Genomic DNA, 15,828 nt, shown 5'->3' with positions numbered 1-15,828 from the left:
TAAATTTGTTAGAGAACATATTTTCTAACATTTTGTATTTAGCCTACTTACGTTGCTAGGATATTTACAGTGCCTTTGAAGGATGAATTTTCTGAAACACACTGAGTGGTACTCAGTGCTAGTCCTACTCAAAGTAGACCTACTCAATTAATAGTCATGACTATCTTAGGGTCTATTCTAAGTAGAACTTAGTTGAATGCAACCCATTGGGCCGACCATAAAGTACATTTCTAGCACCTAGGCTTCTTGAATTCCAACAGGCATAAATAAATAAATCCTATACTCATATTGCTGTATTGAACTGACATAAAGTATTTTTTTAGCAATATTGCACCAAGAGTGTCAACATCATTACACTGCTTTACTTGCTTTCTGACAAGTCAAGTGATGAACACAAAATTGATCTTCTAAAAACCAGCTTAACAGTTTCTTGAATTCAACTGTATGCTATCACACTAACTTTAGAATACCTTTTTAAAAACAGTACTGAAAGATTTATACACCACCTTTCTGCCCAGTGTCAGGCATCCATGATGGCTAGCAATAAAATATTGCATTATAAAATACCACAGTTTAAAACATTGTTCAAGTAAAATGGAGCTTCTCTCTCAGTTTGTATAGGAATGGCATACAGACAGAGTTGATGAGCAATATGTAATAATTCTCTTCAGCTGCCACAAAGATTGAATAGTCTCGCTATGATATAAGCAACATAGCCTTTAGTGCCGGCATGTTTCACAAGCTGAGCGTCTCAATGTGGCAGGCTGTTTATAACCCTTATGAATGTTGGTATAAGGAAGTGGGGTTTTTTGGAAGCACTTACAGGGAAGACTTAACTTTGACTCACCCCCCAAAACACAGGCAAATGGCTTTTTAACCTCTGCACCCAATGTGAATACAGGCATACCCCGCTTAAAGTAGCTTCACTTAAAGTAGCCTCACTATAAAGTACATACTCCATACTCCACCATAACCCGCTTAAAGTATGTCCGCGTCGCAATAACGGACACTTTATTGGCATGATGCCGCTGCCATCTAGTGGTGATTGCGTGCAGTACAAGTGAAGATAATTGCTTCACTTTAAGTACATTTTCACTTAAAGTACACTCTCCGGTCCCATTGCATACATTAAAGAGGGGTATGCCTGTAGTTAACAATGTCTTCTCAGAGCTCTCTCCCTCTATGTGTCTGACCTACTCAACAAGAAGCACCCCTCTGACAGAACCCCAGTTGCTGTTCACATTGAAGAGAGAAGCTTTAAAAGGGCCCTTGGCTTGTATTATAGTTTATGCAGAAAAGAGTGGCTGAAGTGTACAGTGAAAATGGGTGGGGGACAGAAGAAGAGTAGGCATTTGGGATAAGAGCAAGGCAAGGTTGAGGACACAACTTCCTCACCTCTATTTTCTATTATGACCTACAGACAGAGGTATAATTTAACCCTGGTTCTCTGCTTTTACAATCCATTTCTGTCAACTGAAAATAAACACCTACTCTGAAGACTGGCAAGTGGCCAATGTAACACCATTTTTAAAGAGGGATCCTCAAAATTACAGGTGGTCAGCTTAACATCTTTTCCAAGAAAACTGGTGCAAAGCACTGTTAAAGACAGAATTACAAAGCATATGGAAGAAAAGTCTTACTGAAACAGAACCAATAGTAACTTCTGCAAGGGTAAATCCTGTCTAACCTATCAAAGTTCTTTGAGAGTGTAAACAAGGATATAGATAGAAGTGATCCAGCTGACATTGTGTAAAAACTTTTGATAAAAGTACCTCACCAAAGACTCCCCAGTCAGCTTAGCAATCGTGGAATAAGAGGAAAGGTCCTCTTATGGATCAGAAACTGGTTAAAACACAGGAAGCAGAGAGGAGGAATAAATGGACAGTTCTCCCACTGAAGGGATGTAGAAAATGGGAGACCGCCAAGGACCAGTATTGGGGCCTGTGCTTTTTAATTCATAATTGACTTAGAGTTGGAGTCAACAATGAAGTAGCCAAGTCTGCTGATGAAACCTAATTGTTCACTTTGGTTAAAACAAAAGGGGATTGTGAACAACTTCAAAAGGATGTATCCAAACTGGGTGAATGGGCAGTAACCAAGTGTAGAGTGATGCACATTGGGGCAAAAATAAATAAATCCTTGTCTCATTAGTCCAAGGATTACTGCTAGTGCAATGGAACTTTTTCCTCTTTTCCTTCCTCCATGAGCCCTCCCAAAATCTGCTCCAGAAATCTGCTTCAGCACTTTGGATGGCTCCTTGAAACTTCAGACTAAAGCCCGGAGCTGATTCCACTGCCCCATTGACATGGAGCCACCAGCCACCACTGGGGGAACCCCTAGAACAGATTTATATTTCCATGGCATAAGCAGAAATCCTTGTGCTGACAGAACTACTTACTTAGTGCTATGCTGAATACAACACCTAAGTTCATATATATGCTCAAGGGGTTTGTACTGGCAGTAACTGACCAAGAATGAGACCTTAGGATTGTAGTGGATAGCTTGATGAAGATATCGACCCAGTGTACAGCAGCTGTGAAAAAGGCAAATGCCATGGTAGGAATCATTATGAAAGGAACTGAAAATAAAACTGCCAATATAATAATGCAATTATACAAATCTATGGTGTGACTGTGTTTGGAACAATGTGTACAGTTCTGGCCACCTCACCTCAAAAAGGACATTTTAGAGCTGGGAAAAGGCTCAGAAAAGGGCAACCAAAATTATCAAGGGGATCAAGCAACTCCGCTATGAGAAAAGGTTACAGTAGTTTAGAGAAAAGGTGAACCGGGGGGGGGGCACACAGCAGAAGGGTATAAAATTGTGCATGGTGTGGAGAAAGTAGATAGACAGAAGGTGTTTTTCTCTCATAATAGTAGAACTTGGGGCCATGCAATGAAACTACATGTTAAACTATGGAATTTGCTGTCCTGAGAGGCAGTAAAAGATTAGATAAATTCATGGAGGATTAGATGTCTATGTTCTACCTCCACTGTTGGAGGCAGCATGCCTCTGAATATCAGCTGCTGGAAATCAAAAGTAGGCAGAGCACTCTTGCATTGAAGTCCTGCTTGTGCGCTTCCTAGGCAGGCCACTAAGAGAACAGAATGCTCGCCTAGATGAGTCTTGGCCTGATCTAGCATGGCACTTATGTTCTTAAGTGTCAAAAAAAAAGAAAAAGCAGTGCTAATTCATGAAGCCATCAGAGTGTGTGCTTATTATGTCAAGTTTATAACCAACCCTTCCTCTCTGAAGGCAGCCCAGGGCAGTTCACAATAATTAAAATTACATAAAAACAATTTAAAAACACTACAACATATTGCAGACTGCAGTTAAAACTAGCAGTGTAAAAGCTTCGTAAAACAATTGGCCCAAAGCCTGGATACATATTTTAAAACTCTTGAAATGTTTAAAGTAACAATTTCATACTCCAGAAATTAACTTTAAAAAAAATACTGATGCATGACTGGCAATAGGTGCACTCACCCTTCAAAATGTAGTCTGTTAATAAGCTTGGCACTTTCTCACTGTCTTCTTTCATGGCATGAAGAACTGTAAAATGTGGAGATGATCAGTGGAAGAAGTAAAAGCTTAGTCAATATAAACATGTTATTTAGAGCAATCATAGTGGTTAAGGTGCTGGACTATGACCTGGGAGACCAGGGTTCAAATCCCCACACAGCCATGAAGCTCACTGGGTGACCTTGGGCCAGTCACTGCCTCTCAGCCTCATGAAAACGGAATCGACTTGAAGGCAGTGCATGTACATTTTTATACTGAAGGTTATTGGGCACATCATTTTTTCCTTTTCATCCAAGCCATCTATGGATAAAAATACTGAATGGCCATAGCAGTGATAGAATGTATGCCACCCCCAAAATGTGAACCATTCTACTAATCTCTAATAATATAGTAAGTTTTCCATGATAACTACTAAGAGGTTTGAATGCTAAGAGATGCCATAGCTAAGGGGACCACAAAGATGAGGTAAAGTTGTTGATGTGTGAGCGTTGTTGCGTGAAACAACACGTTACTTTGGAGTTAAGATGAGCAAGAAACTTCACAGAGGCTTGAGAAAGTTTTAAGAGTCTTTACTAAGACATTATGGCCAAAGGCTTAAGAGGATAGATACAAGTAGAATTCTCCCCCCCCCCTTCAAGGATAGAACTGCTTGCTTCAAAGACACACACAGAAGAAGGAAGAACTAACAGCAGGCTGTTACAACTTTCCCAGCTGTTATCTCCCGTTACCATGACAACTACTGTCTGGCCTTGAATGTCTGCTCTCTCTCAGGCCAGGCACAGCAGATAAGGCTGCTTCTCCTTTTCCCAAACTTCATGAAACATTTTTCAGACTTGATGAAAAAACACATTGGTAGTAAGGCCTAGTAAGCCAACATTTCCCCCTTTCATCATGTCTGTAAATTCATTACAACAATAACAATAACACATTTCTACAATACAAAGATAATGCATCATACAGATCCAGTTTACATTTCAGTACATTTCAGAACATCTCAGTACATTTCATAACTTTATTCAATCAAATTTCGGCTGAACACAGGTCAAATATAGTGTCTCTGGATCCATCTCAACCTGTTTATGCATACCTGGGCTGGTAATTACCCCCACAGTAAATCTTTCAGGCGGTTTGCCAATGTTTGCTCTTGTAGAGGGTCTCAAAGGAACTAGAGCTTCTGCTCTCTCAGCCCCCCATCTGAGCTGGTACTTGGCACAGCTTGATCAGGAAATTCCATTTCTTCAACCTTGCGTTTCTTATTTCTACGTTTCCCACAAATGAGTTCATTTAACGCATCCCTGAGAGGAATTTGTGTGCCTTCCACTTTTATGTCAAGGTTTGGTTTGAATGTTTGTGCTTGTGTTTGTGCTTGTGTGTCAGCTGATCCTGTAAGAATGACTGTTTGCCTTTGATCCCAAGGCTTTTCTGCAACTTTAATGCTTCTGCTCAGAATTAATTGCTGTGTTTCGGGTAACCAAACTCTGAAATATGCATTCTGAAATCCCAAAACAAACCCTTGTTGTGCTCTGGGTGCAAGTTTGCCTCTTCTTTTTCCCTGTGGAATGTGTACCCAGCAACGTGCCCCGAATTTCTGAATGTGTTGTAATTTCGGTTTTCTCCCAGTGAGTTTCTCATAAGGTGACATTCCAATGGCAGTATGTAACACCCTGTTATGAATGTAATTCGCATACAAAATTGCCTCTCCCCAGAAAGAATTCCCTAAACTGGAATCCATTAACATGGCTCTCATTGCTTCCTGAAGCACCCTGTTTTTTATCTCTGCAGTCCCGTTAGAAGGTTTAAGTGCTATTTTCTTACTTGCCAGCACTTCATGCAATGCTTTACTCGTGAATTCCTCTCCCTGGTCTGAGTGTATAGCTCCCACCATGGTGCCATGTTGAGTTTCGATTCTCTTAATGAACAGTTTCAGCTTCTGCTCAGCTTCACTTTTATGCTTGAGCAAATAAAGATTAGTGTATCTAGAAAAATCATCTACGATTACCATAAAGAATTTCGCACCTCCTCGTGAAGTGTTTATTGGCCCTGATAAATCAACATGAACTAGCTGATAGGGAGCTGTTGTGGTTCTCTCAGTCTCCCGATTTATTGGTGCAATTGTCATTTTCGCTTTATGGCAAGCATCACAATCCAATATTAACTGTCCACAATCTTTCAAACGCATGTTTTCACTATGCATTGGGGTTTTCTTTATCGTGTCAAAGTTTGCATGCCCCAGCCTCTGATGCCATTCATGGACGCAGCCTTGATGTGTCTGTGCCTCAGCGTTTAACACAGCACACCCTGCTTGACTGCTCTTTATTACAAACTGAGAATCATTCAGGCTTCCCTGCATGCACGCTTGATCTCCCCTCATTACATAACATTTGTCTCTGTCAAACAACACTGAAAATCCACAACTAGTCAGTTTTCTCACAGACAATATGTTATGAGACAGTTCTGGTACAAACAAACAATCTGACAGTATTCCAAGTTTATCAAATCTCACCAGTCCTCGGGCTTCCACATTTTTCCGTGATCCATCCGCTAGTTGCACAAAGTCCTGCTCATCTGTAGACGTGTAAAACAAACTCCTGTCTTTGATTAATATATGGCTCGCCCCACTGTCAAGAATCCAGTCAACAGGTCCTAAATCTTGAGACTTCTGTTTACAAACAAAGTTCACACTGCTGCTATGCGTCTTCCAGCCTCCGTCCCTGGAGTTGCGCTTGACTGCACAGTCCCGCTGAAGATGCCCAGGAGCTCCGCAAACATAACAAGCCTTTAGCCGCTGCTGCTCCTGCTTGAAATCCTGCTTGCATCCGGCTGTCTCCTTCGGCACGGCACTTTTCGCCTCCTGTCTCCGCTGCCATTCCTGGGTCAGCTTCTCTTCAATAAAAGCTACATTCAGCCCCCCATCGGGCATGGCTTCAATTCCCATGACAAAATTATTCCAAGTCCCATCGAGTGAAGCCAGGATCAGATAGGTCTTCTGAAGGACAGAGTGTTCCATGCCTCGATCCTGCAACTCAGCAAATAGGCGTCTGAATTCCGTGAGATGCTCACTCATGTCGCACTCACCCGTAAAGCGCAGCTGGTACAGCTTCCGTGCCAAACACAATTTAGATCCCACGGTCTGTTGCACATGAATGCCTTCCAACCGGTCCCACATCTGTTTGGCGTTTGTAACATCTCTCACGTGTAGCAGTTGAGAGTCGGATAGAGCCAGAGTAATAAAAGCCTGCGTCCTCTCATCGTTCCGAGTCCAGGCCGCTGTAAGGGGTGCAGGGGGTGTACCTTCAATAGCTTCCCATAAATCCTCTTTTACCAGCAAAGCACGCATCCTTGGCCTCCAGCTTCCATAATTCTTTTCATTAAGTCGTTCCATTGGCAAGCCTCCAGACATGTTAACAGCAGCCATCCTGCTCACCTCTGTCTGGCACAATCAATCAAGCTACCCTCTCTGGAACTCCGTCTGCCGTTCAGACCAGCCACTTACTCCTGTGTAACGTGCTGTGGATCTGGGCCCATAACCCTGTTGATGTGTGAGCGTTGTTGCGTGAAACAACACGTTACTTTGGAGTTAAGATGAGCAAGAAACTTCACAGAGGCTTGAGAAAGTTTTAAGAGTCTTTACTAAGACATTATGGCCAAAGGCTTAAGAGGATAGATACAAGTAGAATTCTCCCCCCCCCTTCAAGGATAGAACTGCTTGCTTCAAAGACACACACAGAAGAAGGAAGAACTAACAGCAGGCTGTTACAACTTTCCCAGCTGTTATCTCCCGTTACCATGACAACTACTGTCTGGCCTTGAATGTCTGCTCTCTCTCAGGCCAGGCACAGCAGATAAGGCTGCTTCTCCTTTTCCCAAACTTCATGAAACATTTTTTCAGACTTGATGAAAAAACACATTGGTAGTAAGGCCTAGTAAGCCAACAAAAGTATCATAATCATACACTGCTGAGTGAAAGGGGAAAAGTTGCAAAGAGGGTATTACAAAAAGGTGAGATAGATGTACCCACTGTATATTCCTCTTTTCCACTCTCACCTCCCCCCCCCCAAAAAAAAATCCCTGAAATGCTCAGCGGAGAAGGACAGGCAATGACGCAATATCAGGGAACAGGAAATTAATATAGTACTAACTGATGTCAATCTCCAAAAACTACCATTGAATAGGGGGACCTGGAAGACTGACTGAAAATCTTTTGTTAAGTCTGCATCTAATAACTGACAGCTTTGATAAAAACATGTTTGTTAATTGAATATCTGAAATCTAGAAAGGCCAAAAAGTACTTCATCACAGCCAGAGAGGATTTGTTTATTGTGCTGGAAACAAGTATGAATTAAATGTATTTATGTTTAAATTACATTTGGATGGAGCTTCTCTGCCAGAGATTCTCAGAGCAGCATACAATGCTATTGAAAACATAAAACGATTATATCACAACACTTTTAAAATAGCAGCCAACCAACTGGAATCCACAGACTGGTTTCCCCAAAGAACCCTGGGAGCTGTAGTTTGTTGAAGGTGCTGAGAGTGGTGAGCAGCCCGACCCCCTCATAAAGCTACAATTTTCAGAGTTGCCTGGGAAGGGGATTGATTGTTAAACCTCCCTGAGAAATGTGGAGAATAGGGGTCTCCTAACACTCTCAGCACCCTAAACAAACTACAGCTCCGAGGATTCCTTGGGGGACGGCATGACAGTTTAAAGTGGCATAATACTGCTTTAAATGTGTAGTTCAGATGGGGCCATTATTGCTGTGTGGAGGGGCTGTAGCACAACAAAAACAGGAGAAATATAAATCAGAACATTTGTGATATAAAAAATTATGGGATTTTAGCAAGATGATATGGGATATGCACTGACAAGAAATGAAACAGTGTGACTGCCCCAAAAGGCACAAACAGTATTGAAAGTAGGATCACATGTGACTACCCTGATAGTAGGATGTCTGGAGGGGTCTAAACCAAATTAAGTTTGAGCATGAACACAATACAGAAACTAGGCAGGCAAGCCCTGGAGGAAGAAAGAGTACTAGAACAAGATAAATAACTTTTCCCCCTACCCCCCCCCACCTTCAGTTCATTCAATGGTTCTCTTTTTCTTAAACATAAGTGTCTTACTTGTTATCTCTGTTTAGTATGTTAAACTTTGTTAATGTGTCTTTTAACACTTTTGTTCCTGATTCTGCTGATTTAATCTCTCAGTATACCCGGTTCTATTCCATGCTATTGCTTTGATCACATTCCAGAATAAAAAAATCTAAAGAGTAAAAAGAAAAATTTACCAACAGGCAAAAAAACCTTGTGGTTTAAGAACGTACCTATAGCCAACAGATATTTCTATCAAGCTTTAAAAAGCAGGGAAATTGGGCAGCTATAGTGAATGCACCAGGAGAGTAGACCTCCTCTCTGAGGTATTGTATTGCCCTACAAATTGGTAAAAATACAAACACAATTTGGATTGGTCTTTCACAGTCCACTTCCTGTGTAGCTTGCAAAGATTTGGCAACATGTGCCTCTGAGCGTATGGTGAGTGGTGGTAATGCCTACCATATCCAAAGATAGTGAATTACATTTTTGTATGTTTGTTCGTGTTCTTCTTACTTTGCTTCTTTCCTGTGTTACTACTGTTTCTACATAGAATCCAACCTAGAACATTATATTTCCCTCATTATTCATCCTAGACATCTGTGTCAACTTAATTTTTATTAATTTCAAAGCCTTTTTATTGGTCCATATCATATGATGGTGAAGATAGCCTTTTGTGTTTCAAACTGGAGGTTATGCTCTATTTCTATTTTGGGTGCATTAACAGTTGAATCTGAAACTGCAGTTTGATTAAAATCAGACTGATTACAATATGTTACTACTTAAGCAATGACTCTAGCTGTTGGAAAAAATAAACTTGGCCTGCCCAAGATGCATGTATTCAGCCTGCTGTGCTTAAACCACTCCACTTAAGGAAAGGTGGGCATCGTCAATTAAAAACATACAGCACACCTAGAAATTTGCTAGAAACCTGCCACTGTTTTATCTTGTGCAAACTGAGACACTCCTCATATCCACTGGAAACTATTCTGCAGAATAGTCAGTACCATTATTCCACAATTGTTTTTGGAGTTTTTGTAGTGTAAATTTTGCAAAGTGTTGCTGTACTTCACATAGCAAAAGAAAATGATTTACTATAGGAAACTTCACTAAAACTGCAAAGTAAATCAAACATATTTAAAGCGACTATCTGCACTATATCTATTGTCTTTATATTGCTGCTTCCTCACTGCTAAAACAAGACCAACACAGCACATGTCTTGTTTCTGTTATTTGGGACGACTGCAGGTGTTGTGACCACTCACCATATCCTTAGAGGCACGTTACCAAATTCATCCAAGCTACACAGGAAGTAGATTGGACTGTGAAAGACCAACCCAAATTGTGTTTGCATTTTTACAAATTTGTAGGGCAGCACAATATCTCAGAGAGGAGGTCGGGTCTCCTGCTCCCCTGGTGCTACCCAATTTAGCTGATTTTACTATAGCTGCCCAATTTCCCTATTTTTTAAGTTTGATAGAAATATCTGCTGACTATAGGTAAGTTCTAAAACTTCAAGATGGGTTTTTTTTTGCCTATTAGTGAATTTCTCTGCTTTTTAATCTAGGAGGAAAGAAATGCGAGCCTGTGCAAGTTTGCTTAGAATGGATTGCTCATTTGCATGCTTATTGTGTTCAATGGGATTTACTCCTGTGAAATCATGCTTAGGATAGGTGAAACTGACCATGGGTGGATGGGGAGGGAGGAGGAGGAAGGGCAGGATAGGGGAGGAGGAGGAAGGGAGCAGGCAGGAGGGGGAGGGGAGCAGTCTGGAGGGAGAGGGAAGGAGGAGGGCAGGTCTGATCATTTGCATGCTTATTGAGTTCAATGGGATTTACTTGATAGTTAGTGTCCTTAAAGTTGAAACTAATTCTTCCCTCTGGTTCTCATTATGAAAGTGGTTTGTTTAAACAGCAAGATCAAGGTCTTACTTCTCAGGCTTACATCCAAGCAGTCCTTTTGCTGTGTACCATAGGCACAGCCTCTGGCTGCCCTAATTTTGAAAAGGAGTGGAAACTACCTGTCCTGCAGGTGTGTGTAGCTACTGTACCACAAGCAGGAGACTACAGCATTGTGTTTTGTGGACAGCAAGTAGTAGTTCACTTCATGGCTGCTCCTCCTCCAACCACCACAATTATTTCTAAAATACTTTCAAAACAGAAGTGATTCAATAAAGTTCAAGGCAACCCCTGCCCATCGCAGACTTACAAACTATAGATGCTGGTCATCATTTGGTAACCTTGTCACTTGTGTTGTCCTGCTAAGTGGTGAGGAAAATTTTACTACTTCCCATTTTTCAGATTTCTACAATACCTTTTTTTATGATTTCAGTGTTTCATTGCACTGCATAAATTCCCCTGCAGAGACAATGAACAAGTTCCATGTTTGGATATTGCATTCCAAGAGCAAGGTGGTACTGTGAAAATCACTCTGAATCGGAGCCAGCAAAGTTCAGCAAAGCCACACCTGGATTTTTGACTGAGCAGAGGGAGAGAAGAGAATATACCCTAGAACAAAAGCTATCTATATGGAACATTTTGGACATGTTTCTTCATACTGAAATATAAAACTCAATGTGTTGAATTCAAACACAATCTTTGTCAGTTTCTAGAAACCTCAGTTGAAAACCCCCCAGAATACTTGTAATTAATCCTTTACTAGTTTCATAAAGAAAAACAAAGATTATATGCATGCCAGAAAGTTTCTGCCTAAGATCCTTCTACAAAACTAGTCATTATCCACTTTGATTTCTTGAAATAACTGCAACTGACTTTCAAGAAAGAACTCTTGGAATGTGAAAAGCATTCAGGCCTACAGGGTTTTAATTCATACCTATGGAACACTTATTCCACTGCAAATACAGTAAGAACTTGAGTAGGCAAGTGCCTAATAATTTTCAAAAAAGCAAGCTGTACTTGGGAAACTGCTCAAAGAGTCAGAAGCAGTTGTGTGATTTGGAGAATGCAAAAAATGTGCTTAAGAATTTGCAAGTTTCAAAAAACTTGCCCAGCATGAGCTTTTGAGAATATTTTTTGAATTCAAAAACTTTAATTCTCTGAATCGAAGCACAGTTACTATGTTAAAAGAAACTATACACTCTGTTCAGACGAAAGTATTTAGCGTTCAATATTGGCAAAAAGAATGCTGTTTCCAGTATTTGGATTATTTACAAATAGGGAGAGTGATCATTTGATTATGAAAATTGCCAAAAATGAATTCTTTCATTGCACACCAGACAGACACCTTCTCTATTGTCTTTCCAGTGCCTGCTAAAGTTGTTTCTCTTTGAACAAGCCTTCTAAAAATCTTTATCCCATTTGGTATCTGTGTCGGGACTGAATTTATGTATGTGCTGTTGCTTTAAACTGTTTTTATATTTACAATGGTTTCTAAAATTGTTTTTATATATATGCAATTGCTTTAACTATTTTATATATGCATCATATTTTAAATCGCTTCAGGATGCCTCATGGGAAGCAATTAATAAAATAAATAGATGAATGAATAAAAATATGCATTACCAAGACATTTCCTAAGAGGCTCTTTATACAAAAATGTACAGGGAAGACACATTTCTATTTCAGGAAGGAAGTTTACAACTGAAATGTTGCCAAACTATCCACATCAGCTGGCCTGAATTTCTCTCAGACTGAGTTACAAAAAGAAAAAAAAATACAATTAAAAGCTCACTATGCGGAGGAGTGAAAAATGTGCAACTTTTATGAAGGGCACACCCCAAGCTTCATAATATTTGAGAGTGTGCATAAATGTCATATAACAACTCTACAACATTTACTATGTACTGAAATGATATTTGTACTTCATCAGCTGAGAGAATCTAGTGCTCTAAATAAATGGTTTGAGGTCTGCCACACAATGGTGTTAGCAAGGAGAGTCAGGAAGTCTGTTACTGAGTCAGGGATCAAGTTGCAGCTAGCTGGTAGAAAACAACACCATTGACTCTTTATACAGTGCTTCCCCTGGAGTGTTATGAATGGTGAAAGGATACCCAAGTCAGTGCATCATAATTACGGCTGTGACTCTTGCTGAGTATACATAAAAAGTGCTAGAGAAGACATGTTTCAAGAAAACCATACAAGATGGTTTATGTTTATCACAACAGTTTGCTTGGAAGTTTATTACTGCTACCTTAGGATGCGAACAAAGAGCTTGGAGAAGTTTGGCTGATCACATTACGTACTTGACCCTTCTGGCTGTTTAAAACTAAACAACAGACGTTAGTTCCACCAATGCACATATAAGCCATGGCATAACACTGATTTCATTGGAAAAGGCAGGGAGGGTATAATTTTTTAAAACTGCACTTCATCTATGTGTTATAGGTAGTTACTGGATAATGCAAAGAAGCATATGATTGCTGTTAGGCACTATTGACTTATTTCAGATTTTAGAACAAAATTTGCTCTGAAGATACACTGGGAGAAATGTGACCCTACTGAATCTTCTGGACATCTCTGAAAATTACCTAGCATTTGACTTCTGCAAGTAGTCATGATTATATACTTACTTTTTGTTAATGTCTGGAGATCTTCAACTGATGGAGGTCCGCTTTTCTTCTCATAAGGAATAACTGTTGTCAGGTACTGTCAAGTGAATGCAATATAGCATCAGTAATCTTGGTCACAGCTGCCAGCATACAGTTGTACCATAAACATATGTCATTATGTACAAACCACATCTGTAAAATTCTAACAAATCAAAACACACTGAATCCAGTTCAAATATATTTTAGAAAGCAAGATGATGTCCCTCAGAGTGTGTCAAAACTGATGTTAATTTGAAGAATACTGTTGTGTATAGGGTGGCATGCAAGGGTGTCCATCCTCTGATGGAAATCTGTTAGCAGAACAAGGAGTCAGGTTTTGGTGATTCTCCCTACCCCTGCAGCCACCTGCACAAACACATACACTAAATATGCTCTGGAGGGTTGGGGGACCCTCCAAAGCAGATTTGGTGGGGACAAAATGCCATAAATGTTTTCCCTCCCTCATTCAGCTGGCAGATTCCTTATACCAGTAGATACAGCAGGATACTACTCATTGCATTTAGCCAAACTGTTCCTAATCACTACTTTTTTTAGATATTTTCTGCACAAGGAAGTTATAATGGGATGCTGCACACATTGTATTTTTACAATTGATAATCTGTACAGTCAAATGTAAATCTACAGATCTTTTAAATGCCAATTATAAAGAAGAGTTCAGGAATACTCTGCTGAATCTTTACATCATGCATGCCATACATAAATCTTTCTACATTGGAGTGACTCCATGGAACAGTTTTCTGCATGCATTATGAAATGGGTCAATGCAACCAACTGAGCAAGATGTTGAACAAAAAATACACACATGTATGTTTAGAGATGTGAAGGCCCATAAAAATCCCGGGGAAAATGTTTTTCCTGTTGTTTTTTTAAACTGGAAAAATAAGGAAAAAGGGGGGGAGGGAAATTGCCCTCCTTACCCCATTTGTCTGTTTTTTTCCCGGGCCTTCACATCTCTAGGTATGTTAGGACTAGTGAAATCACACTCTGCCAGGCCCAGTTCCCCAGCAGCTGCCAGGAAAGCTCATTTCCTAGCTTTCCCTTCACAATTGCAAGCAAGCTTACTCAGTGGCACTATAATGGTCTGGGAAACTGAGTAGCCTAACCGTATCCAGCAACACTTCTTTGCCTTTGCTTGGGGAACACAAAGGTTTGGTGCCTTTTTGCTTGGAAAGGCACCTCTGCAACAAGATACTCCTTTCCATTCCAGCTGCTTGCACTGCTAAAGAAGCAAGCTGCTTTTAAAGTTTTAAAATTTACAGTGAATTTACATTCTTGTTTCAGTTTTTCAGTTTTGTGGTCTGTTTTATTATTGCCACACAGCTATTTGCTTAAATTTTATTTTTAATCTAAAGGTGTTTCCCCAAGTCTGGCTTTCTCATGATTATAGCAATTTTGTGGGTGATTATCACTCTGATATTGTATTAATGATGGACTACACAACAAGCCCGATGAGAACTGTATTGTTCACTATACCAATGGCTTCTAGCTGAAATATGGGATTAGGATGACATGCTGTTTGGAGAATAGGGACATAAATCATGGCATAAACACATTGGGCAGCACCTAATGTTAGTCAGAGCAGACCTACTGAAATCAATGGACTTGTTACTTTATGGTAATATACACAGAGTACCCTCCCCACTATAAAAATATAACGAACAGCATAATCCTTTACAAATTATTTAGATGCAAGTCCTACTATGTTCAATTAGTCTTACTTCTCTGTAAGTGTGACCTGAGGCAGGACACCTTACCCTGGGAAGAAGCACCATGTGATTTAAGATTCCAAATAAATTCACATTTTAGCATCTTTTAACTTGAGGTGGAGGACTATCAAACTAATAAAACAATTATTCAGCAAATTATAAAGGCAATGTTAAATTAATGTGTACAGTATATATCCTTTACAACAAACTACTAGAACAGCCTTTCCCAACTAGTGGGCCACCAGAAGCTGTTGGACCGCAATTCCCATCTTTCCTGACCATTGGCAATGCTGGCTGAGGCTGATGGGAGTTGTGGTCCAACAACATCTGGTGGCCCACTAGTTGGGAAAGGCTGTACTAATGTTGAAGGGCGGTATTCAACAAAATAATTGCGTGAACAGAGCAACTTCTGCTTGTGCAATGGGAGTCCTCCTTTCAAAATGCTTTCCCTACCAAAATTTGATACACATTTGGCTCTAGTAGAGATTGATTAGTAGCACATGGTGGGTTGATGCACCCAGAGTTCTCTGCCAATAAGACTGTCATTTATTTCAACTAATGGGCTGAATTTGCATGCACCAATCTGAGCAAAGGTCTCTATATCTGCAGGAGCATCATGTGTAAATTGATGGGGTTAGTGCAGTGACTAACAAGGAACCACTGCCAGGTAGTAAATGTAATGGGTTCCACCGGGAACAACATACACTGCAGTCCAGAAGATCCCAGCCCAATCTTTTCAGTTCCATGGGGCTCTTCTGGACTGAGTCAAGTGCAAGTCATATGCTATCTTAGCTTCAAAATTCTCTAGGGACCAACAAAGATTTAGAGTCCCCAACCCCTTAATGTCCCCAGCCACTCTTCAGGATGAGGGCTGGACAGGCCTGGCGCCAGTGGGTGACCAGGCTGAGCACTGACAGAGGGCCCCTGTCACTGAGAAGACCCCTG

At 40.4% G+C, this 15,828-nt stretch overlaps 1 protein-coding gene across 6 annotated transcripts in view; it reads right to left on the bottom strand.

The window, feature by feature from the left end:
* FEZ2 (fasciculation and elongation protein zeta 2) overlaps positions 1–15,828 on the bottom strand; it is a 47,856-nt gene that overhangs the window by 9,484 nt on the left and 22,544 nt on the right. For 3 of the 6 annotated variants that reach the window (XM_061624702.1, XM_061624696.1, XM_061624699.1), the window contains 3 exons: positions 13,139–13,214; positions 3,487–3,552; positions 2,399–2,533 (listed from right to left, as the gene is read on the bottom strand). In XM_061624702.1, the coding sequence (XP_061480686.1) occupies positions 2,399–2,533; positions 3,487–3,552; positions 13,139–13,214 (277 nt within the window). The remainder of the gene's footprint in view (positions 1–2,398; positions 2,534–3,486; positions 3,553–13,138; positions 13,215–15,828) is intronic. The other 3 variants (XM_061624697.1, XM_061624698.1, XM_061624701.1) reach the window with 2 other exon arrangements.

The sequence above is a fragment of the Rhineura floridana genome, chromosome 4 (genome assembly GCF_030035675.1).
Source record: "Rhineura floridana isolate rRhiFlo1 chromosome 4, rRhiFlo1.hap2, whole genome shotgun sequence".
Taxonomy (NCBI): Eukaryota; Metazoa; Chordata; class Lepidosauria; order Squamata; family Rhineuridae; genus Rhineura; species Rhineura floridana.
Note: the sequence above shows the minus strand (reverse complement) of the source record. Positions and strands in the feature narration are given on the sequence as shown.